This window comes from Drosophila novamexicana, unplaced genomic scaffold, assembly GCF_003285875.2.
Source record: "Drosophila novamexicana strain 15010-1031.04,08,12 unplaced genomic scaffold, DnovRS2.1 tig00001768-arrow-arrow-pilon, whole genome shotgun sequence".
In the NCBI taxonomy this organism is placed as follows: Eukaryota; Metazoa; Arthropoda; class Insecta; order Diptera; family Drosophilidae; genus Drosophila; species Drosophila novamexicana.
Window position 1 is genome coordinate 173,469 of NW_020824889.1, and position 24,048 is coordinate 197,516.

The 24,048-nt window shown below is 47.6% G+C and overlaps 2 protein-coding genes across 2 annotated transcripts; both read right to left on the reverse strand.

Annotated features, from left to right (window-relative positions):
* Window positions 1-6,924: 6,924 nt before the first annotated feature.
* On the reverse strand, window positions 6,925-7,459 carry LOC115768415. Its single transcript, XM_030712985.1, has 2 exons — window positions 7,075-7,459; window positions 6,925-7,007 (listed from the first exon to the last, which is right to left on the reverse strand). The coding sequence occupies exons 1-2, from the start codon at window positions 7,442-7,444 to the stop codon at window positions 6,976-6,978; spliced, it is 402 nt and encodes a 133-aa protein (XP_030568845.1). The 5' UTR covers window positions 7,445-7,459; the 3' UTR covers window positions 6,925-6,975.
* A 5,250-nt stretch (window positions 7,460-12,709) lies between these two features.
* On the reverse strand, window positions 12,710-13,244 carry LOC115768417. Its single transcript, XM_030712986.1, has 2 exons — window positions 12,860-13,244; window positions 12,710-12,792 (listed from the first exon to the last, which is right to left on the reverse strand). The coding sequence occupies exons 1-2, from the start codon at window positions 13,227-13,229 to the stop codon at window positions 12,761-12,763; spliced, it is 402 nt and encodes a 133-aa protein (XP_030568846.1). The 5' UTR covers window positions 13,230-13,244; the 3' UTR covers window positions 12,710-12,760.
* Window positions 13,245-24,048: the final 10,804 nt, after the last annotated feature.

Here is a 24,048-nt window from a genome sequence, read left to right on the forward strand (position 1 = left end):
ATAGTGATGAAATATAATGATAAGAGCATCTCACGCTATCACTATCATTATCTCTGACAATGCTGACCCATACCCCCCTGGCCTGTTCACCAATCAGAACCCCCCTAATAGCACCAACAAACCAATAACAACCCAATACCAATACCAACTGCTCGACCTAAGTAAGCTTAAACAAAACCTAGCCAAGTCATACTGTGAGCCAAATAAAAGTGCCACATATGAATAAGTTGCTTAGCCCACAGAAACCAAGCCATACTCACCAGTAACACAGTTAAAACTGCCTAGCCTAATTAACAAATATATGGCAAACTAAAAACCAAAATAAAAACACATCATACTTACCAGTAGCACAATGATAACAAACCAAGAAAACTGCCTAGCCTAGTGGGTCAGCATATAGTGATGAAATATAATGATAAGAGCATCTCACGCTATCACTATCATTATCTCTGACAATGCTGACCCATACCCCCCCTGGCCTGTTCACCAATCAGAACCCCCCCCTAATAGCACTAACAAACAACCAACTGCTCGACCTAAGTGAGCTTAAACAAAACCTAGCCAAGTCATACTGTGAGCCAAATAAAAGTGCCACATATGAATAAGTTGCTTAGACCACAGAAACCAAGCCACACTCACCAAGAAACACATAAATATTAACTGCATACACCAACCACAAATGCCAATCACTAACACAACTAACACAACCAAGACAAGGCACCAATGCTTAGCACAAACAACAAATGCCAAACTCTAAGCCACACTCACCAATGACACTACAGTCCCAACACCCCAACCCGGGAGACTGGCCAAAGAATGCAAATCCAAAAAGAAAAATCCAAAAATACTGCCTAGTCAAATGGATCAGCATAAAGTGAAGAAATATAATGATACAAGCACCTTGTGCTTCACTATCATTAACCCTGATCTTGCTGATCCAAACACCATGGCCAATCCAATTACTCAATTTAAAATAACTAACTCAAACCAAATAACAATTATATAAATATTAACTGCCAAACCAAACAATGGCCAAATAAAGAACAACCAAACACACAACCAAATTACACTGTGTATTAATACCATAATCCAATAGTCTATGCAAACATGCAACAAACTTCAAACTGCTGAACAAACTTAACCACCAAAATATCCAGCCATAGCATATTGTGCACTTACAATTCGCACAAACTGCACTCCCAATTCTCAGTGCCAGAATTACCATATGACCAATTCAACTAACAATAATACTAACCCATTAATATGCAAGTCATTCAGTTTGTCAGAATAGAGACTGAGAAGAGACCCTAAAGTGTATGTTCTTAGACAAGCAGACGACAACCAAGTTGCATGTTAACGTTCATACCAGACAAACAAAAACAAACCCAATTTGCTCAATAGCAACAGGAGACCCATACACACCAAAAGTGACCCAAACAACAATCCAATATTCGGATATATCACACCCCTAATAAATCTGCACCGCCTAAATTCCAGTGCCTAGAACAGTCATATCAGACTTCTAAAAACTGCTTAGCTTGGGTACCTGGAGCTCTGTCCTTCCGGACATGTGTAAACCAGGTGAGTGAGCAGTTATAGATTAAAAACAGCACAACAATATCCCAGTGCCTAAACTGCTTTGCTTGGGTGCCTGGAGCTCTGCCCTTCTGGGTATGTGTAAACCAGGTGAGTGAGCAGTGATAAAGAATCAAATCTGCACAACCTCAGTGCCTTAACTGCTTTGCTTGGGTGCCTGGAGCTCTGCCCTTCTGGGTATGTGTAAACCAGGTGAGTGAGCAGTGATAAAGAATCAAATCTGCACAACCTCAGTGCCTTAACTGCTTTGCTTGGGTGCCTGGAGCTCTGCCCTTCTGGGTATGTGTAAACCAGGTGAGTGAGCAGTGACCATGAAACCCCAAGAAAACAATGCTAGCCGGCACAACTCCTATGCCAAACAGCTCAACAAACCTCAAAAACCTGAACTGTCCCACCAGACTTCAAAACTAATCCACAACTAACCACCAACCTGGCGCAAACACTAACCACAACTAACAACCTCAATATGCTCTACACTTCCAAGGCTAGCCACCAAAGCCACAATAGCGTATTGACCAACCACCAATAAAAACAATCCGTGCTTCACCCAGCGCAACAAGCTCCAACCTGAGCAACACCTAAGCGCCAAAAACAAGAGCTATACCTAGCCATAATCTGCAATACCAACAATTGCCTCCCAAGAAAACGACCGATTCCGCGTGGTCCGCTAAGCGGCGCAGTGCGGTAAACTTGTCCAGATCCAGCCATTACACGGATCTGGGCCACCAGCCGTATGTACTGAGTAATAGACCAGTACATACTACAAAAAAAAAAAAAAAAAAAAAAGCTACGACACGGCAAACTGATGCTGGCAACTTATGCCGATGACACGGCCATCTTGTCATCGGCAAACTTGCAAGAAGATGCCATTGCCAATTTGGATCTGTTCCTTGCCACCATTACAACATGGGCACAAAAGTGGAGCATTAGCATCAACATTGCCAAAACCAAGCACATAATGCACACTTGGAGAAGCTTGCAGATGCCAATTCTTTCCCCAAGAATTTTGGATCAACGGCTCACCACAGAAGAAAGGATTTCATACCTGGGAGTGCAAGTCGATAAAAAGCTTCTTTTGAGCAGCCATGTCACCACCATTGTCGCCAGGGTTAGAGACAGGGCCAAAAAGCTGCACTGGCTAATATCAGAAAGGAGCAAGCTACCATTAAAATGCAAGGTATCACTCTACAAGCAGCTCATAGCCCCAATATGGCAGTTCGCACTTCCGGTCTGGGGATCACTTCTATGCGAAGGCCAATTTGAACGGATTCAAGTTGCGCAAAACAAGATATTGCGGACCATTGCTGGAGCACCTTGGTACGTGCGAAACCAAAGCATCCACACTGATCTGAAGGTCGTGCCGGTGGAAAAAATGTATCAGGATGCTTGCTCCAGGTACTGGGCTCGGCTCAGCAACCACAGCAACGATGAAGCCAAAAATATTGCCCTTAAAGCAAGACTCCCACAACGTCACCTAGGTGTCAGAAGAAGATACGCTGAAATGCTTCGGAAGCACCTACCTCTGGGTCGCCTAGCACAGCAGCAGCGGTCACAGCAGGTCCAGCTACCTTCTCATGGGCAGCTACGTCCGCTCCCACGACCACCTAGTCTCAGAGACTACCTTGTATTTGACATACAAGAACTGCTAAGTCAAACAGTGGTGCAGCCCAACTACCTTCAGGATAGACGAAACAGCCCGTCTCATATACAGCTGTGCTCAACTCTCGCTACCACTACAAGGCCAGGAGCTCTCATTCCTCCCAGTTCAGAGACACCAAGCTCGCATCCAAATCCACAGACGCAGCGGGACGTGGCCACCAGTGCGGATCAAGAAGCAGTGTGCAACACCATGTGCACACTTGCTACACTGTTCATGATGGCAGCCAACCTCTATGTACTTGTACCACAGCGAGGGCCTAAGACTAGGACTACTTGCAGGACACGGCAACTCATCCAATTGCGACTGGCTGAAAGGCAGATAAAGCAAAGACTGCGTTACGCTAACGAACCAATCAGATGGCTTCATACAACTCGTTGCCAAAGGGTTGCCTACTTACAGAAATTCAGACTGCGACATCCCATACAATGGAAAAAGGCCTTGATGCTACGTCTCTCAAGCACCCACACCAATGGCATCTGGCGGCAGGATCAACGGTGGTCACGCTGGCGGCTCCAGCTCATCCAGATGCAACGACTATCAGACTGGGTAGCTTCCAGACAATTGGGGATTTTCCCAATCCTCAAATAATTAATTTGACAGCAATCCCCATGCCAAGGCTGGGAAACTTCACTTGAATTGTATATAACATGTCACTTAATTCATTGTAAGTACTCTAGGTATTAAATGAATAAAAAAAAAAACAGTCTGGATCCCAGTCCCCACTTCTCTGTCTGTCAACCAGGCATGGAGCTGGGCTCTGGAATCCAGACCGACATTGCGTTTGTTCCCTTGTGTCGAACGGTAAACAACAGCCCACTCGAACAAAATATGCAACAGCTCAGCAGCTCCTTGTGGGCTCCACCTAGCACCCTGAACTGCAACCGGCCTGTACTGCGGGCCACCCAATGCGTTGCTGCGGCTGCCAAGCCAGCTGACATGCAATACTCAGATAAGATGATCTGCTCCACGACGATCCACTGAGCCAAACCACTAATTGGCATGAGCGACGGTATAGCCCAGCAGCTTCATGTGGGCTCCCCTCACTTCCTGAATTGCCCGAGTGGCCATCCATCATAAGCGTACCTGCCAGCTGAGTGAGATGCATGACGCGCGATAGCCGCCACAGAGGAAGTTACCACTGTTTTCAATAAGACGCAGGTTCCCACGGCGGATTACTGGGCCAAAACTCAGGAAACGCTGCCATTGATGCTGCTCCTAAAGATGAGTAATGCAGGACGATAAATATCGTTGCAAATAAAAATACCAAAAACGCGTTTAGCCGATAAGTTAATACCGACACGCTGTAACAGGGCTGCAAAATGTTTTGCCCACAAATTATAATACTTCTGTTGCCATTTAAATTTAAAATAAGTTGCTATGTTAAAGTAATGAGTTAAATTAAAAATAAAGACACCGTCAGTATCTTTCTGGCGGGCAAGTGGTTAAGATTAACTGAGCTGCAGCACGAACACTTGCAGCGGCAGCAGCAGGAACCAATACGGACGGCAGAGCCGGCCCCAGAGGGCACAATACAATCGGCTATTGATACCGATGAATTGCAACTAGAGCGCAACCTCGGTATGTTGGAGCAGGCACTGGGACAGGAGATGGATGATGCGCTCAATGTTGCAGGAAATAATATTCAAACCGAAATACAGCAGCGGCTCGCAGACAATGAGTCAGTGCAGCTGAATACAAATGAGCTGCAAATGCAACATGGCCAACGGCTATGCGGCAGCAGCACTAACAATACAAATGCTACTAATACTAACAATACAAATAATGATAATGATTTTGATAACGATGAATTTGAATTGTTCTTGTCAACTTACCTGCAGAAGAAGGCCGATTTGAATCCCTCGTTGGTACACTCAGTACAGCCTGGCCCGCTCTCCTCGCGGCGGCAAAATAATTTGTATCCCTCGCTGGTTTATATAGCACAGCCTGGCCCGCTCTCCCTGCGGCGGCAAAATGATGTACATCCCTCGTTGCAGCCTGAGACTGAGCCTGGCCCGCTTTCCTCGCGGTGTCATAACTATGTTCATCCAACGAGGCAGCAGCAACTGCAGCCCGATTCGCTCCCTGAGCAGCGGCAAAACAATACAAATTCCGAACAGTTGCCACTGGATATGCCTGGGCTCATTGTGGAGCGCCAGGCTGACAGATGTCCAACGATGCAGCAGCTGATGGAGCCTGGCCCCCCTGAGGAGCTGGAAATGCAGCTGGTGCCTGTGCAGGGGCAGCCTGGGCCATCACGGCCGCCATCGATGACCGAACATGATTTGCAGCAACGAAAGCCAACGCCTGCAAAGCGAAAGGATGAGAATTTAATGCTGCCTGCAAAACGTAGATGCACTTACCAAATGGCGTCAATTCGGAGGCGACTGCAAGGGCCGCTCCAAGAGGAGCTGCTGCCTGACAAGCGGCAGTGGCAGCAGCAGCGTATCGGCCAGGAGGCACTGGCTATGACTGGGCCATTTCCGATGTTTTTCACAGCAGCCATACCTGAAAAAAGAAAAAGGCAAATTAGACGTGCTCCGCAAGGTAGGAAAAGAGTACGTACCTGCCTCCCAGCACACGCGGAACTTGTGCGGGCGCCCCTGCAGACGGAGCTGCAATGGTCAACGGACATGCTCCGTCCTCGAAGAAGTCCAAACTGGCTGACTGAGCGCGGCCCATATGGAATTCAAAAAGCACACCACGTGCACGACACTTTTATATGCTGCGACTCCTGTTTGCATAGTGGTGTCCATGAGAAGCGGCAGCACAACTCAATAAGACAGCGGAGGCGTCGTCGGATGCGGATAAATGCCTACGGCAGGCACATAGTGCATCAGCAGATGAATGCGTCGGCGCCTGTGTGGCGGCCGGTACATGGCTGGCGGCGTCTGGCGCATAGAAAAGCGCGACCTTTGAGCGCAATAATCAAATTTAATAAGCAACCCGCCAATAATCTGTAAAAAGAAACATTTATAATTAGATATATGTTAAGAAACTAATTTTTGCAAAAATGCGACTTACCTCTGTTCAAAAGTTTTAGATTTCCACGTTGCGACGGAAAAAAAAAAAAAAAAATGTATACGCAGAGCATATGTGGTCAAATATAACTGTATGTTGCGTAGCGTTGCCACCTATGCAGCGTTGCCACACTGACAGTTCTTAGTTGTTAATGCAATTTAGTATTATTAGGGATTTAGTACTTTTAGTCTTTTAGTATTTTAGTATAAGTATTTATTGTATTTAGTACGTAAGTTTAATACAGACACATTCTATGTGTCTAACAACATGTTTATAGAGTTAGGATACAATGTTGCCAAATAATGTTCTTATATGTTGCTAAAGTGAAAGTAATGGAAAAGAATAAAGCAAGTCACGGAGGAATTTCATTCCACTGCTGACATATATTGTGCTCGGATGCACTCAACTAAAACTGGCGAGCCTCTTGATCTCTTTCAAGTTGAGCTTGAGCCTAAAAAGAACAATAACGAAATTTTCGACTTAACAGTCCTGGGAGGCCAGCGAGTCAAAGTCGAAAAGCCAATAAGAAATACGGATGTTGTGCAGTGCCACCGTTGCCAACAGATTGGACACACAAAAAATTACTGTCGCCGCATATTTAGATGCGTAAAGTGCGGACAAGAGCACCCATCAACACTCTGTGAAAAGGCGCCTAGTGCAGAAGCGAAATGTGCTAATTGTAAGGGCCCACATGCTGCTAGTTACAGGGGCTGCATCTTCTTCAAAAACAATGCTAAAAAGAGGGAACCTGCCGTTCTACAAAGAGCCAATAGATTGCTATTTCAGCTTGGAGAACCCACCATTCCAATTAGCTCTGGTAGGCAACAGGGACGACCAAAGCAGCAACCGCTTCGGCCTCCAGTTGTTCAGGGCCAGCAGGCACAACAGCAGCAACCACAGCGGCCCTCTGAGCAGCAGAAGCAGCCGCAGCACAACCCATTCCGTCAGCAAGTGCAACACCAGCAGCCAATGCCTCAAGCTGCAAGCAGCTATGCAGCCGCCCTTAAAACTGGCCTGCCAGATGAGCGCTCCCGAAAGCAGAAGCAGACCGCACAGCGCCAAACAACTCGACAGCAGCCTCAACATGATTCGAGATTGCAGCACAACAATCAGCCGCCTCAGCGCCACCAGCATTATCAGGAGCGAGAAACTCGGCAAGTGATAGCACATCCTGCAGAAGCGCGCCAGCAACACAGGAGCCGCAGCCGCAGCTCACCGCGAACTGCATACCCGCGAGATGACCTCAGCCGAAAACTTGATCAGCTGATCAACATAATGGTTGAACAACAAAGGAGCGCAATTGCCCCTGCCAATAACAGCAACCTGGAAAGTAAAATTGACAGATTAGTTGATCTAATGACGAGTATGATGGCTACCGTAAGCACTCTCATGTCTACCATGGAGCGCGTCAATGGTAACCAAAATGTCTAGCCACGACGCCAACTCCATCACTTCCTCCTCAGAGAGAAATGGGCATAACATATATGCCAGACTCAACACCAACGCCCTTAAAATTGTAGCCTGGAATGCAGCAGGACTACACAATAAACTGGAAGAGATGGAGTTATTTATGCTGCAAAACGAAATCGACATAATGTTAATAGCTGAAAGCTACCTACGGGATGCAGAAACTATTGATATAAGGGGATACCACACTTACCTGGCAAACCACCCATCTAACAACCGCCGTGGAGGTGCAGCCATCCTAGTAAAGCGCACAATCCAACACATAGCGCTCATGCCGACAACCCTGGAGAAAATTCAGTGTGCGCCAGTTGCAATTACACTGCTAAATGGCTCAGTCATTAATGTTGCGGCCATATACTGCCCCCCGCGGGAACATTGGCTGGTTCAAGACTTCAACTACGTATTTAGACAGCTTGGTGCTAAATTTATTGCTGCTGGTGACTGGAATGCCAGAAGTTATTGGTGGGGCAACAGCAGATCAAATCGCAGGGGTAATATACTCCTTGAAAGTGTGCAGCAGCAAAACCTTGACATTCTGGCAACTGGCTCGTCAACGCGCTTTCCAAATAATGCGCGGCAGTCCCCGACAGCCATTGACTTCGCAGTATATAAAGGTGTGCAGTATGGTCTGCTAAAAATAAGCACATCCAATGACTTAGGATCGGATCACCTGCCGCTGCTGATTGAACTACTGAGTAAGCCAGCAGAAGGCGAACCCAAGTGTCATCTTCTTCCAGCAAATGCGAGCATACCCAAATTTCAATTGTGGCTAAACATGCACATCAATTTGAACACTGAGCTTCACTGTGGCGAAGATATTGACGATGCGGTAGACATACTGGAAAATAATATCCACTCTGCAGCGAAATTTGCAACAAACCTAACTCACCAGCCTTACCGAGGGCAACCAAAATATAACTACACAATCAACAGGCGCATTCAACAAATGATTGAGGCCAAGAGGCTGATTAAACGCCACATACAGGCATACCACAACCCGGCTGCTAGGCAAGCACACAACAGATTAGCCAACAACATTAGCCGGGAAATCAAGCATGCCAAGGCGAGAAGACTTGATGAGTTGCTGGAATCTATCGATGCAAGGGATAGATACAGTATGCAAAAGTTATGGCGGCTAACGGGGAACATCAAAAGGCAGCCCGCACCTAATTTACCAGTGAGGAAGCACACTGAGGGAGCTGGGACTTCCCAGTGGTGCAAGACCACCGAAGAAAAAGCCGAAGCCTTTGCGCAGCACCTTGAACAAAGGTTTAGGCCAATGATCACCACGCTGCCCTCTGACAAGAGCCATGTCGAGATGCAAGTATCGCTACCTGTGGCCCAAGGTGAACTCTGCTTCCCTCCAGTCACGCTAGGGGAAGTACAAGCTATAATCAAAATGCTGCAAACAAAAAAGTCTCCGGGGATTGACCGAATCGATAATCGCACGATCAAGGAACTGCCACAGTCAGCTGTACTGTACCTAGTGCTTATTTTTAACGGTATCCTACGCTTTGGACACTTTCCTTGCAAGTGGAAATGTGCCAAAATAACAATGATCCAAAAGCCAGGCAAGCCCTCTGATCAGCTTGGATCATACAGGCCAATAAGCTTGCTCGCTGGCTTTTCAAAAATCTTTGAGCGACTGCTGCTGCGCCGGATGTTCCAATTGGACAACATCATCAATGCAATTCCGAGCCACCAATTCGGTTTCAGACGTGAGCATGCTGCTGAACAACAATTGGGTCGAGTTACGCAGTTTATACTAGAAGCGTACGAGGACAATAAATACTGCTCTGCGGTCTATATGGACATACAGGAGGCGTTTGATCGTGTCTGGCATGACGGACTGCGATTCAAGCTCAAACAGCTATTGCCGGAAGTCCTCTACCGAGTTATGAATAGCTATCTAAGCGAACGCACATTCATTGTGGACTGCTGTGGAGGTACGCATTCCAGCCTAAAAGAAATCTGCGCCGGCGTTCCGCAGGGTAGTGTTTTAGGGCCTGTACTGTACACCCTATACACATCCGACATGCCCCTACCTGCACCGCTACGACACGGCAAACTGATGCTGGCAACTTATGCCGATGACACGGCCATCTTGTCATCGGCAAACTTGCAAGAAGATGCCATTGCCAATTTGGATCTGTTCCTTGCCACCATTACAACATGGACACAAAAGTGGAGCATTAGCATCAACATTACCAAAACCAAGCACATAATGCACACTTGGAGAAGCTTGCAGATGCCAATTCTTTCCCCAAGAATTTTGGATCAACGGCTCACCACAGAAGAAAGGATTTCATACCTGGGAGTGCAAGTCGATAAAAAGCTTCTTTTGAGCAGCCACGTCACCACCATTGTCGCCAGGGTTAGAGACAGGGCCAAAAAGCTGCACTGGCTAATATCAGAAAGGAGCAAGCTACCATTAAAATGCAAAGTATCACTCTACAAGCAGCTCATAGCCCCAATATGGCAGTTCGCACTTCCGGTCTGGGGATCACTTCTATGCGAAGGCCAATTTGAACGGATTCAAGTTGCGCAAAACAAGATATTGCGAACCATTGCTGGAGCACCTTGGTACGTGCGAAACCAAAGCATCCACACTGATCTGAAGGTCGTGCCGGTGGAAAAAATGTATCAGGATGCTTGCTCCAGGTACTGGGCTCGGCTCAGCAACCACAGCAACGATGAAGCCAAAAATATTGCCCTTAAAGCAAGACTCCCACAACGTCACCTAGGTGTCAGAAGAAGATACGCTGAAATGCTTCGGAAGCACCTACCTCTGGGTCGCCTAGCACAGCAGCAGCGGTCACAGCAGGGCCAGCTACCTTCTCATGGGCAGCCACGTCCGCTCCCACGACCACCCAGTCTCAGAGACTACCTTGTATTTGACATACAAGAACTGCTAAGTCAAACAGTGGTGCAGCCCAACTACCTCCAGGATAGACGAAACAGCCCGTCTCATATACAGCTGTGCTCAACTCTCGCTACCACTACAAGGCCAGGAGCTCTCATTCCTCCCAGTCCAGAGACACCAAGCTCGCATCCAAATCCACAGACGCAGCGGGACGTGGCCACCAGTGCGGATCAAGAAGCAGTGTGCAACACCATGTGCACACTTGCTACACTGTTCATGATGGCAGCCAACCTCTATGTACTTGTACCACAGCGAGGGCCTAAGACTAGGACTACTTGCAGGACACGGCAACTCATCCAATTGCGACTGGCTGAAAGGCAGATAAAGCAAAGATTGCGTTACGCTAACGAACCAATCAGATGGCTTCATACAACTCGTTGCCAAAGGGTTGCCTACTTACAGAAATTCAGACTGCGACATCCCATACAATGGAAAAAGGCCTTGATGCTACGTCTCTCAAGCACCCACACCAATGGCATCTGGCGGCAGGATCAACGGTGGTCACGCTGGCGGCTCCAGCTCATCCAGATGCAACGGCTATCAGACTGGGTAGCTTCCAGACAATTGGGGATTTTCCCAATCCTCAAATAATTAATTTGACAGCAATCCCCATGCCAAGGCTGGGAAACTTCACTTGAATTGTATATAACATGTCACTTAATTCATTGTAAGTACTCTAGGTATTAAATGAATAAAAAAAAAAAACAGTCTGGATCCCAGTCCCCACTTCTCTGTCTGTCAACCAGGCATGGAGCTGGGCTCTGGAATCCAGACCGACATTGCGTTTGTTCCCTTGTGTCGAACGGTAAACAAAAACAAACAAAAACAAACAAACAAAAACAAACAAAAAATAAAAATCTGAAAAACAAAAATAAAAATATTCTAAGGACAAAAATCAACAAAATTTTGCCGACGCTACATACGGGCAATCTGCCCCCGTCCCGTGCCTTTCCAAAAGGTGAAAGCATGGGTATCAAGCTAAAAGAAATTGGAAACGTAAAATCTGGAAGTTCCTCTGACTGGGACGACGATGAGTTCATAAGGAGACTCGGTGCTGCAAACGCTCAGGCCGTCGCGAGTGGAACAGATGCCTCTGTGTCGGCTAGATCTAGCAAGACATCGTCACTTAGAGAAAACTATCTAAAAGCACGACAAGAGGAGACTTGTCAAAAAGTGCAGCGAAAACGTCGTGTCACTGGTGGTGAAAGCCCTAGGACACAGAAGAAAAAAGCCAATGAAGATGAAAATGTTGAAACTGTGTCCTTGGAAGATGAAGATGTGGACGTTGAAGCAATGGACGTTACCCCTCAGCCGATTATAAACCCAAATCCTGAAACAGATGCTGAGGACATCGCTACTATCAATATGAATGCCAGGCCTGAGGGACCACAACATATACCCCCACTTATGCCTACCAATAACTCTAACGCAGAACCCAATGTTCCAGACGTTGCCAGCAATGTTAAGATCAGGCCTGAACCGCTCTACGTGCCTGGACTTAACGGTAATATTGTCCCATTCCTAAAGGACATTGATGACTTAATTGGAGAGGGTAACTACCACACCAAACCGACTTCGGATCGCGGACTTCGTATTCAGTGCAACGACATTAGCTCATACCGCGCACTAGTAAGATTCTTTGAAGAATGTAGTGTTGAGTCCCATACTTACCAACTGAGCAGTGACCGTGGCTTCAGAGTAGTAATTAGACACCTTCACCGAGCTACTCCTAATGACTGGATCAAGCAGAAGCTTAGTGACAAGGGACACAACGTTCGATTTGTAAATGTTATCAAGAAGCGTTTCTCTGGCGAGCCTCTTGATCTCTTTCAAGTTGAGCTTGAGCCTAAAAAGAACAATAACGAAATTTTCGACTTAACAGTCCTGGGAGGCCAGCGAGTCAAAGTCGAAAAGCCAATAAGAAATACGGATGTTGTGCAGTGCCACCGTTGCCAACAGATTGGACACACAAAAAATTACTGTCGCCGCATATTTAGATGCGTAAAGTGCGGACAAGAGCACCCATCAACACTCTGTGAAAAGGCGCCTAGTGCAGAAGCGAAATGTGCTAATTGTAAGGGCCCACATGCTGCTAGTTACAGGGGCTGCATCTTCTTCAAAAACAATGCTAAAAAGAGGGAACCTGCCGTTCTACAAAGAGCCAATAGATTGCTATTTCAGCTTGGAGAACCCACCATTCCAATTAGCTCTGGTAGGCAACAGGGACGACCAAAGCAGCAACCGCTTCGGCCTCCAGTTGTTCAGGGCCAGCAGGCACAACAGCAGCAACCACAGCGGCCCTCTGAGCAGCAGAAGCAGCCGCAGCACAACCCATTCCGTCAGCAAGTGCAACACCAGCAGCCAATGCCTCAAGCTGCAAGCAGCTATGCAGCCGCCCTTAAAACTGGCCTGCCAGATGAGCGCTCCCGAAAGCAGAAGCAGACCGCACAGCGCCAAACAACTCGACAGCAGCCTCAACATGATTCGAGATTGCAGCACAACAATCAGCCGCCTCAGCGCCACCAGCATTATCAGGAGCGAGAAACTCGGCAAGTGATAGCACATCCTGCAGAAGCGCGCCAGCAACACAGGAGCCGCAGCCGCAGCTCACCGCGAACTGCATACCCGCGAGATGACCTCAGCCGAAAACTTGATCAGCTGATCAACATAATGGTTGAACAACAAAGGAGCGCAATTGCCCCTGCCAATAACAGCAACCTGGAAAGTAAAATTGACAGATTAGTTGATCTAATGACGAGTATGATGGCTACCGTAAGCACTCTCATGTCTACCATGGAGCGCGTCAATGGTAACCAAAATGTCTAGCCACGACGCCAACTCCATCACTTCCTCCTCAGAGAGAAATGGGCATAACATATATGCCAGACTCAACACCAACGCCCTTAAAATTGTAGCCTGGAATGCAGCAGGACTACACAATAAACTGGAAGAGATGGAGTTATTTATGCTGCAAAACGAAATCGACATAATGTTAATAGCTGAAAGCTACCTACGGGATGCAGAAACTATTGATATAAGGGGATACCACACTTACCTGGCAAACCACCCATCTAACAACCGCCGTGGAGGTGCAGCCATCCTAGTAAAGCGCACAATCCAACACATAGCGCTCATGCCGACAACCCTGGAGAAAATTCAGTGTGCGCCAGTTGCAATTACACTGCTAAATGGCTCAGTCATTAATGTTGCGGCCATATACTGCCCCCCGCGGGAACATTGGCTGGTTCAAGACTTCAACTACGTATTTAGACAGCTTGGTGCTAAATTTATTGCTGCTGGTGACTGGAATGCCAGAAGTTATTGGTGGGGCAACAGCAGATCAAATCGCAGGGGTAATATACTCCTTGAAAGTGTGCAGCAGCAAAACCTTGACATTCTGGCAACTGGCTCGTCAACGCGCTTTCCAAATAATGCGCGGCAGTCCCCGACAGCCATTGACTTCGCAGTATATAAAGGTGTGCAGTATGGTCTGCTAAAAATAAGCACATCCAATGACTTAGGATCGGATCACCTGCCGCTGCTGATTGAACTACTGAGTAAGCCAGCAGAAGGCGAACCCAAGTGTCATCTTCTTCCAGCAAATGCGAGCATACCCAAATTTCAATTGTGGCTAAACATGCACATCAATTTGAACACTGAGCTTCACTGTGGCGAAGATATTGACGATGCGGTAGACATACTGGAAAATAATATCCACTCTGCAGCGAAATTTGCAACAAACCTAACTCACCAGCCTTACCGAGGGCAACCAAAATATAACTACACAATCAACAGGCGCATTCAACAAATGATTGAGGCCAAGAGGCTGATTAAACGCCACATACAGGCATACCACAACCCGGCTGCTAGGCAAGCACACAACAGATTAGCCAACAACATTAGCCGGGAAATCAAGCATGCCAAGGCGAGAAGACTTGATGAGTTGCTGGAATCTATCGATGCAAGGGATAGATACAGTATGCAAAAGTTATGGCGGCTAACGGGGAACATCAAAAGGCAGCCCGCACCTAATTTACCAGTGAGGAAGCACACTGAGGGAGCTGGGACTTCCCAGTGGTGCAAGACCACCGAAGAAAAAGCCGAAGCCTTTGCGCAGCACCTTGAACAAAGGTTTAGGCCAATGATCACCACGCTGCCCTCTGACAAGAGCCATGTCGAGATGCAAGTATCGCTACCTGTGGCCCAAGGTGAACTCTGCTTCCCTCCAGTCACGCTAGGGGAAGTACAAGCTATAATCAAAATGCTGCAAACAAAAAAGTCTCCGGGGATTGACCGAATCGATAATCGCACGATCAAGGAACTGCCACAGTCAGCTGTACTGTACCTAGTGCTTATTTTTAACGGTATCCTACGCTTTGGACACTTTCCTTGCAAGTGGAAATGTGCCAAAATAACAATGATCCAAAAGCCAGGCAAGCCCTCTGATCAGCTTGGATCATACAGGCCAATAAGCTTGCTCGCTGGCTTTTCAAAAATCTTTGAGCGACTGCTGCTGCGCCGGATGTTCCAATTGGACAACATCATCAATGCAATTCCGAGCCACCAATTCGGTTTCAGACGTGAGCATGCTGCTGAACAACAATTGGGTCGAGTTACGCAGTTTATACTAGAAGCGTACGAGGACAATAAATACTGCTCTGCGGTCTATATGGACATACAGGAGGCGTTTGATCGTGTCTGGCATGACGGACTGCGATTCAAGCTCAAACAGCTATTGCCGGAAGTCCTCTACCGAGTTATGAATAGCTATCTAAGCGAACGCACATTCATTGTGGACTGCTGTGGAGGTACGCATTCCAGCCTAAAAGAAATCTGCGCCGGCGTTCCGCAGGGTAGTGTTTTAGGGCCTGTACTGTACACCCTATACACATCCGACATGCCCCTACCTGCACCGCTACGACACGGCAAACTGATGCTGGCAACTTATGCCGATGACACGGCCATCTTGTCATCGGCAAACTTGCAAGAAGATGCCATTGCCAATTTGGATCTGTTCCTTGCCACCATTACAACATGGACACAAAAGTGGAGCATTAGCATCAACATTACCAAAACCAAGCACATAATGCACACTTGGAGAAGCTTGCAGATGCCAATTCTTTCCCCAAGAATTTTGGATCAACGGCTCACCACAGAAGAAAGGATTTCATACCTGGGAGTGCAAGTCGATAAAAAGCTTCTTTTGAGCAGCCACGTCACCACCATTGTCGCCAGGGTTAGAGACAGGGCCAAAAAGCTGCACTGGCTAATATCAGAAAGGAGCAAGCTACCATTAAAATGCAAAGTATCACTCTACAAGCAGCTCATAGCCCCAATATGGCAGTTCGCACTTCCGGTCTGGGGATCACTTCTATGCGAAGGCCAATTTGAACGGATTCAAGTTGCGCAAAACAAGATATTGCGAACCATTGCTGGAGCACCTTGGTACGTGCGAAACCAAAGCATCCACACTGATCTGAAGGTCGTGCCGGTGGAAAAAATGTATCAGGATGCTTGCTCCAGGTACTGGGCTCGGCTCAGCAACCACAGCAACGATGAAGCCAAAAATATTGCCCTTAAAGCAAGACTCCCACAACGTCACCTAGGTGTCAGAAGAAGATACGCTGAAATGCTTCGGAAGCACCTACCTCTGGGTCGCCTAGCACAGCAGCAGCGGTCACAGCAGGGCCAGCTACCTTCTCATGGGCAGCCACGTCCGCTCCCACGACCACCCAGTCTCAGAGACTACCTTGTATTTGACATACAAGAACTGCTAAGTCAAACAGTGGTGCAGCCCAACTACCTCCAGGATAGACGAAACAGCCCGTCTCATATACAGCTGTGCTCAACTCTCGCTACCACTACAAGGCCAGGAGCTCTCATTCCTCCCAGTCCAGAGACACCAAGCTCGCATCCAAATCCACAGACGCAGCGGGACGTGGCCACCAGTGCGGATCAAGAAGCAGTGTGCAACACCATGTGCACACTTGCTACACTGTTCATGATGGCAGCCAACCTCTATGTACTTGTACCACAGCGAGGGCCTAAGACTAGGACTACTTGCAGGACACGGCAACTCATCCAATTGCGACTGGCTGAAAGGCAGATAAAGCAAAGATTGCGTTACGCTAACGAACCAATCAGATGGCTTCATACAACTCGTTGCCAAAGGGTTGCCTACTTACAGAAATTCAGACTGCGACATCCCATACAATGGAAAAAGGCCTTGATGCTACGTCTCTCAAGCACCCACACCAATGGCATCTGGCGGCAGGATCAACGGTGGTCACGCTGGCGGCTCCAGCTCATCCAGATGCAACGGCTATCAGACTGGGTAGCTTCCAGACAATTGGGGATTTTCCCAATCCTCAAATAATTAATTTGACAGCAATCCCCATGCCAAGGCTGGGAAACTTCACTTGAATTGTATATAACATGTCACTTAATTCATTGTAAGTACTCTAGGTATTAAATGAATAAAAAAAAAAAACAGTCTGGATCCCAGTCCCCACTTCTCTGTCTGTCAACCAGGCATGGAGCTGGGCTCTGGAATCCAGACCGACATTGCGTTTGTTCCCTTGTGTCGAACGGTAAACAAAGCAACCACAGCGGCCCTCTGAGCAGCAGAAGCAGCCGCAGCACAACTCATTCCGTCAGCAAGTGCAACACCAGCAGCCAATGCCTCAAGCTGCAAGCAGCTATGCAGCCGCCCTTAAAGCTGGCCTGCCAGATGAGCGCTCCCGAGTGCAGAAGCAGACCGCACAGCGCCAAACAACTCGACAGCAGCCTCAACATGATTCGAGATTGCAGCACAACAATCAGCCGCCTCAGCGCCACCAGCATGTGCATTATCAGGAGCGAGAAACTCGGCAAGTGATAGCACATCCTGCAGAAGCGCGCCAGCAACACAGGAGCCGCAGCCGCAGCTCACCGCGAACTGCATACCCGCGAGATGACCTCAGCCGAAAACTTGATCAGCTGATCAACATAATGGTTGAACAACAAAGGAGCCCAATTGCCCCTGCCAATAACAGCAACCTGGAAAGTAAAATTGACAGATTAGTTGATCTAATGACGAGTATGATGGCTACCGTAAGCACTCTCATGTCTACCATGGAGCGCGTCAATGGTAACCAAAATGTCTAGCCACGACGCTAACTCCATCACTTCCTCCTCAGAGAGAAATGGGCATAACATATATGCCAGACTCAACACCAACGCCCTTAAAATTGTAGCCTGGAATGCAGCAGGACTACACAATAAACTGGAAGAGATGGAGTTATTTATGCTGCAAAACGAAATCGACGTAATGTTAATAGCTGAAAGCTACCTACGGGATGCAGAAACTATTGATATAAGGGGATACCACACTTACCTGGCAAACCACCCATCTAACAACCGCCGTGGAGGTGCAGCCATCCTAGTAAAGCGCACAATCCAACACATAGCGCTCATGCCGACAACCCTGGAAAAAATTCAGTGTGCGCCAGTTGCAATTACACTGCTAAATGGCTCAGTCATTAATGTTGCGGCCATATACTGCCCCCCGCGGGAACATTGGCTGGTTCAAGACTTCAACTACGTATTTAGACAGCTTGGTGCTAAATTTATTGCTGCTGGTGACTGGAATGCCAGAAGTTATTGGTGGGGCAACAGCAGATCAAACCGCAGGGGTAATCTACTCCTTGAAAGTGTGCAGCAGCAAAACCTTGACATTCTGGCAACTGGCTCGTCAACGCGCTTTCCAAATAATGCGCGGCAGTCCCCGACAGCCATTGACTTCGCAGTATATAAAGGTGTGCAGTATGGTCTGCTAAAAATAAGCACATCCAATGACTTAGGATCGGATCACCTGCCGCTGCTGATTGAACTACTGAGTAAGCCAGCAGAAGGCGAACCCAAGTGTCATCTTCTTCCAGCAAATGCGAGCATACCCAAATTTCAATTGTGGCTAAACATGCACATCAATTTGAACACTGAGCTTCACTGTGGCGAAGATATTGACGATGCGGTAGACATACTGGAAAATAATATCCACTCTGCAGCGAAATTTGCAACAAACCTAACTCACCAGCCTTACCGAGGGCAACCAAAATATAACTACACAATCAACAGGCGCATTCAACAAATGATTGAGGCCAAGAGGCTGATTAAACGCCACATACAGGCATACCACAACCCGGCTGCTAGGCAAGCACACAACAGATTAGCCAACAACATTAGCCGGGAAATCAAGCAGGCCAAGGCGAGAAGACTTGATGAGTTGCTGGAATCTATCGATGCAAGGGATAGATACAGTATGCAAAAGTTATGGCGGCTAACGGGGAACATCAAAAGGCAGCCCGCACCTAATTTACCAGTGAGGAAGCACACTGAGGGAGCTGGGGCTTCCCAGTGGTGCAAGACCACCGAAGAAAAAGCTGAAGCCTTTGCGCAGCACCTTGAACAAAGGTTTAGGCCAATGATCACCACGCTGCCCTCTGACAAGAGCCATGTCGAGATGCAAGTATCGCTACCTGTGGCCCAAGGTGAACTCTGCTTCCCTCCAGTCACGCTAGGGGAAGTACAAGCTATAATCAAAACGCTGCAAACAAAAAAGTCTCCGGGGATTGACCGAATCGATAATCGCACGATCAAGGAACTGCCACAGTCAGCTGTACTGTACCTAGTGCTTATTTTTAACGGTATCCTACGCTTTGGACACTTTCCTTGCAAGTGGAAATGTGCCAAAATAACAATGATCCAAAAGCCAGGCAAGCCCTCTGATCAGCTTGGATCATACAGGCCAATAAGCTTACTCGCTGGCTTTTCAAAAATCTTTGAGCGACTGCTGCTGCGCCGGATGTTCCAATTGGACAACATCATCAATGCAATTCCGAGCCACCAATTCGGTTTCAGACGTGAGCATGCTGCTGAACAACAATTGGGTCGAGTTACGCAGTTTATACTAGAAGCGTACGAGGACAATAAATACTGCTCTGCGGTCTATATGGACATACAGGAGGCGTTTGATCGTGTCTGGCATGACGGACTGCGATTCAAGCTCAAACAGCTATTGCCGGAAGTCCTCTACCGAGTTATGAATAGCTATCTAAGCGAACGCACATTCATTGTGGACTGCTGTGGAGGTACGCGTTCCAGCCTAAAAGAAATCTGCGCCGGCGTTCCGCAGGGTAGTGTTTTAGGGCCTGTACTGTACACCCTATACACATCCGACATGCCCCTACCTGCACCGCTACGACACGGCAAACTGATGCTGGCAACTTATGCCGATGACACGGCCATCTTGTCATCGGCAAACTTGCAAGAAGATGCCATTGCCAATTTGGATCTGTTCCTTGCCACCATTACAACATGGGCACAAAAGTGGAGCATTAGCATCAACATTGCCAAAACCAAGCACATAATGCACACTTGGAGAAGCTTGCAGATGCCAATTCTTTCCCCAAGAATTTTGGATCAACGGCTCACCACAGAAGAAAGGATTTCATACCTGGGAGTGCAAGTCGATAAAAAGCTTCTTTTGAGCAGCCATGTCACCACCATTGTCGCCAGGGTTAGAGACAGGGCCAAAAAGCTGCACTGGCTAATATCAGAAAGGAGCAAGCTACCATTAAAATGCAAGGTATCACTCTACAAGCAGCTCATAGCCCCAATATGGCAGTTCGCACTTCCGGTCTGGGGATCACTTCTATGCGAAGGCCAATTTGAACGGATTCAAGTTGCGCAAAACAAGATATTGCGGACCATTGCTGGAGCACCTTGGTACGTGCGAAACCAAAGCATCCACACTGATCTGAAGGTCGTGCCGGTGGAAAAAATGTATCAGGATGCTTGCTCCAGGTACTGGGCTCGGCTCAGCAACCACAGCAACGATGAAGCCAAAAATATTGCCCTTAAAGCAAGACTCCCACAACGTCACCTAGGTGTCAGAAGAAGATACGCTGAAATGCTTCGGAAGCACCTACCTCTGGGTCGCCTAGCACAGCAGCAGCGGTCACAGCAGGTCCAGCTACCTTCTCATGGGCAGCTACGTCCGCTCCCACGACCACCTAGTCTCAGAGACTACCTTGTATTTGACATACAAGAACTGCTAAGTCAAACAGTGGTGCAGCCCAACTACCTTCAGGATAGACGAAACAGCCCGTCTCATATACAGCTGTGCTCAACTCTCGCTACCACTACAAGGCCAGGAGCTCTCATTCCTCCCAGTTCAGAGACACCAAGCTCGCATCCAAATCCACAGACGCAGCGGGACGTGGCCACCAGTGCGGATCAAGAAGCAGTGTGCAACACCATGTGCACACTTGCTACACTGTTCATGATGGCAGCCAACCTCTATGTACTTGTACCACAGCGAGGGCCTAAGACTAGGACTACTTGCAGGACACGGCAACTCATCCAATTGCGACTGGCTGAAAGGCAGATAAAGCAAAGACTGCGTTACGCTAACGAACCAATCAGATGGCTTCATACAACTCGTTGCCAAAGGGTTGCCTACTTACAGAAATTCAGACTGCGACATCCCATACAATGGAAAAAGGCCTTGATGCTACGTCTCTCAAGCACCCACACCAATGGCATCTGGCGGCAGGATCAACGGTGGTCACGCTGGCGGCTCCAGCTCATCCAGATGCAACGACTATCAGACTGGGTAGCTTCCAGACAATTGGGGATTTTCCCAATCCTCAAATAATTAATTTGACAGCAATCCCCATGCCAAGGCTGGGAAACTTCACTTGAATTGTATATAACATGTCACTTAATTCATTGTAAGTACTCTAGGTATTAAATGAATAAAAAAAAAACAGTCTGGATCCCAGTCCCCACTTCTCTGTCTGTCAACCAGGCATGGAGCTGGGCTCTGGAATCCAGACCGACATTGCGTTTGTTCCCTTGTGTCGAACGGTAAACAACACCTGTTGCAGGGTATGATGCAACTAGGCAACAATGACGAAGCTAAACGACCACTAACTGATAGCGAACACTGTCGGACAGAACAATACAAACTGACAAATTCGGACTCGACCACGGACAGAAACTCTAATTCAAATTTGAAAACATTTCAGAATCCACTTACCCAATATTGGCCTATTCAGCGGCCTGAAGGGCATCCACATCACCAACAACTCCATTCGGCGAAGCAGCAGCCGATAGCATCCGCCATGCCCTCCTTTGGTCACCAGCAGCAGCCGCAAAATACGCAGCCTCTCCTATGGGGGCAGCAGAACTTGCAGCGCTGGTCAATTGAAGCCACCAGTGCCTCCTGTGATCACCAGCAGCAGTTGCAAAATCCTCAGTCTGTGCCATGGGGACAGCTGAGCAGGCAGCAACAGCCGTTGATAGCCACCATGCCCTCCTCTGGGCACCTGCAACGCCCGCTAAATCCGCAGCCTGTCCTTTTGGGGCAGCAAGCACAGCAGCGATGGCTAACAGGATCCTCCGATGCCCCCTATGGTCACCAGCAACGCCTGCCAAATCTGCAGCCTGTCCTGCGAGAGCAGCCGAACGCGCAACAGCAGCCGACGACAGCCGCCACGCCCACCTACGAGCACATACACGAGCTGCAAATTGCACAAACTGTACCTGAGTACAGGCAGGCACAACAGCATCAGCCGACGGCGTCCTCGCTGGACTCCATTGGCACGAAAAAGCAGCCTCTTATTGAGCATCCAGTCCTTAAGGGGCAGCAGCTTCTCCAGCAATGGGACAATGTTGTCAAAACGGCCTCCCTTGGCCAGACGCAGCGACTCCAAATTGAGCAGAATGCCCAGCCGGACATTCAGCTGCATAACATGCACCGCACGACGGTGGTCACTACGGCAAATAAATGCCACCAAATCCAGCTGAAAATGGCGCAAACTGCCAAATTGGAGCGGCGACGAAGATGCAGGCGAAGGATGGCTACCCAGAGGCCATCTATCCAGCCCAGCATACGCCGTACCTGTAAGCAATACAAAAACTTAAAAAAATGCAAATTACAAAAAATTCCACGCACCAACTTACCTGCACAACTGGACCAGCGAATGCGTCAGCGGCCTGCTCAGCACAAATGGAAGCCAGCGAAACGTCATCCACTCGACGCCGAGTGGCCAGACACAGCGCCACCCGTACGTGCAAAAATGATGCAGCGCAGGCTGCATATCACTCAGCCTTCGGGCATAAACAGGCGTGAAAATACGGCGATCCGCTATCCATGCATCCTGGGTGTGTGGTTAGCGTTGTCCATTGCCAGTCATCCGCTCCAGCAGCTAAAGTTATGCCCATCCAAAGCGATGCAAACTCCAGCAGATGTAGCGGCAGCCATCACACAATGCAAATTGCAATTTTATGCGACATTAAGTCGGCCAGGTAGCCGGTGGAAGCCAATTGTCCACCGGAAGGCCAGAGGCAGACGGCCAGCGCATCGTAAGGCGGTGCGATACAAAATAAATTAATTTATTAGTTATATTTAGCCACAAAATTGTTAAATTTAAAATAATTTTCCACTTACATGTCTTTAGCGTGCCCAATTGAATATTATGTATTCTTGCCATTCACACGACAGCATTGCCAGCTGATCGTGCAGAAATTTCCCCCAGCTAACTGACCTACGACAAAATGCTAATCGAACAGAGTCTGTTATGTTATGTTTATGTTTAAATGTAGGTCAGTCGAGATTAAATGTTAAATGTATCTCTTGTCATGTCCCTCTCCACCTTGCAAACTGGAGAACGTTGCATATTTTTAAGTGCTCCCAAAAAATGTTCTAAAATTTCTGTTTGCAAAACCAATATGTAGAAATGAGCAACAATAAAAATCTCTCTGTGGCGGTCGAGGCGAGCGGACGTGTTTGCGGACGGCGCCCGGTCGGACTACAGACGAACAACTAAAAAAAAAATATATTCTTAAATCATATATGATTGACTAAATTCTGTCCAAAGTAGCAGCAAATAGACGCACATACACACAAACAGATGTATACCAATTCGGCCATCATTATTTGCCGGCTAGCTTAAAATCAGTGCCCGTGTGTGTGTGTGTATGCAAAAATAACTGCCACCTCAAAGTGAATTAATATATGTACATATGCATATATATATATTAAATATGTCTGCCCATAATACTGTCCGTCCATCTCACAACATATATGATAATAATATAAAAATAACCTAAATAAATAAGTACATTTATATATGCTCGAATTAATAACGCTTGCTACAAACAACTGCACTGTCAATATATATTGTGCCCAATCACTCCAAAAATAATACTTTCAAAATTATTTTTGCCGCAATATCGGCCTTCAAATTGACCATTTAAAAACACCAATATTAAATTCTGCATCGCCACAAGATGCCTAAATCAAATATGACTGCCTATTGTCTTGTCCGTCCAAATATTA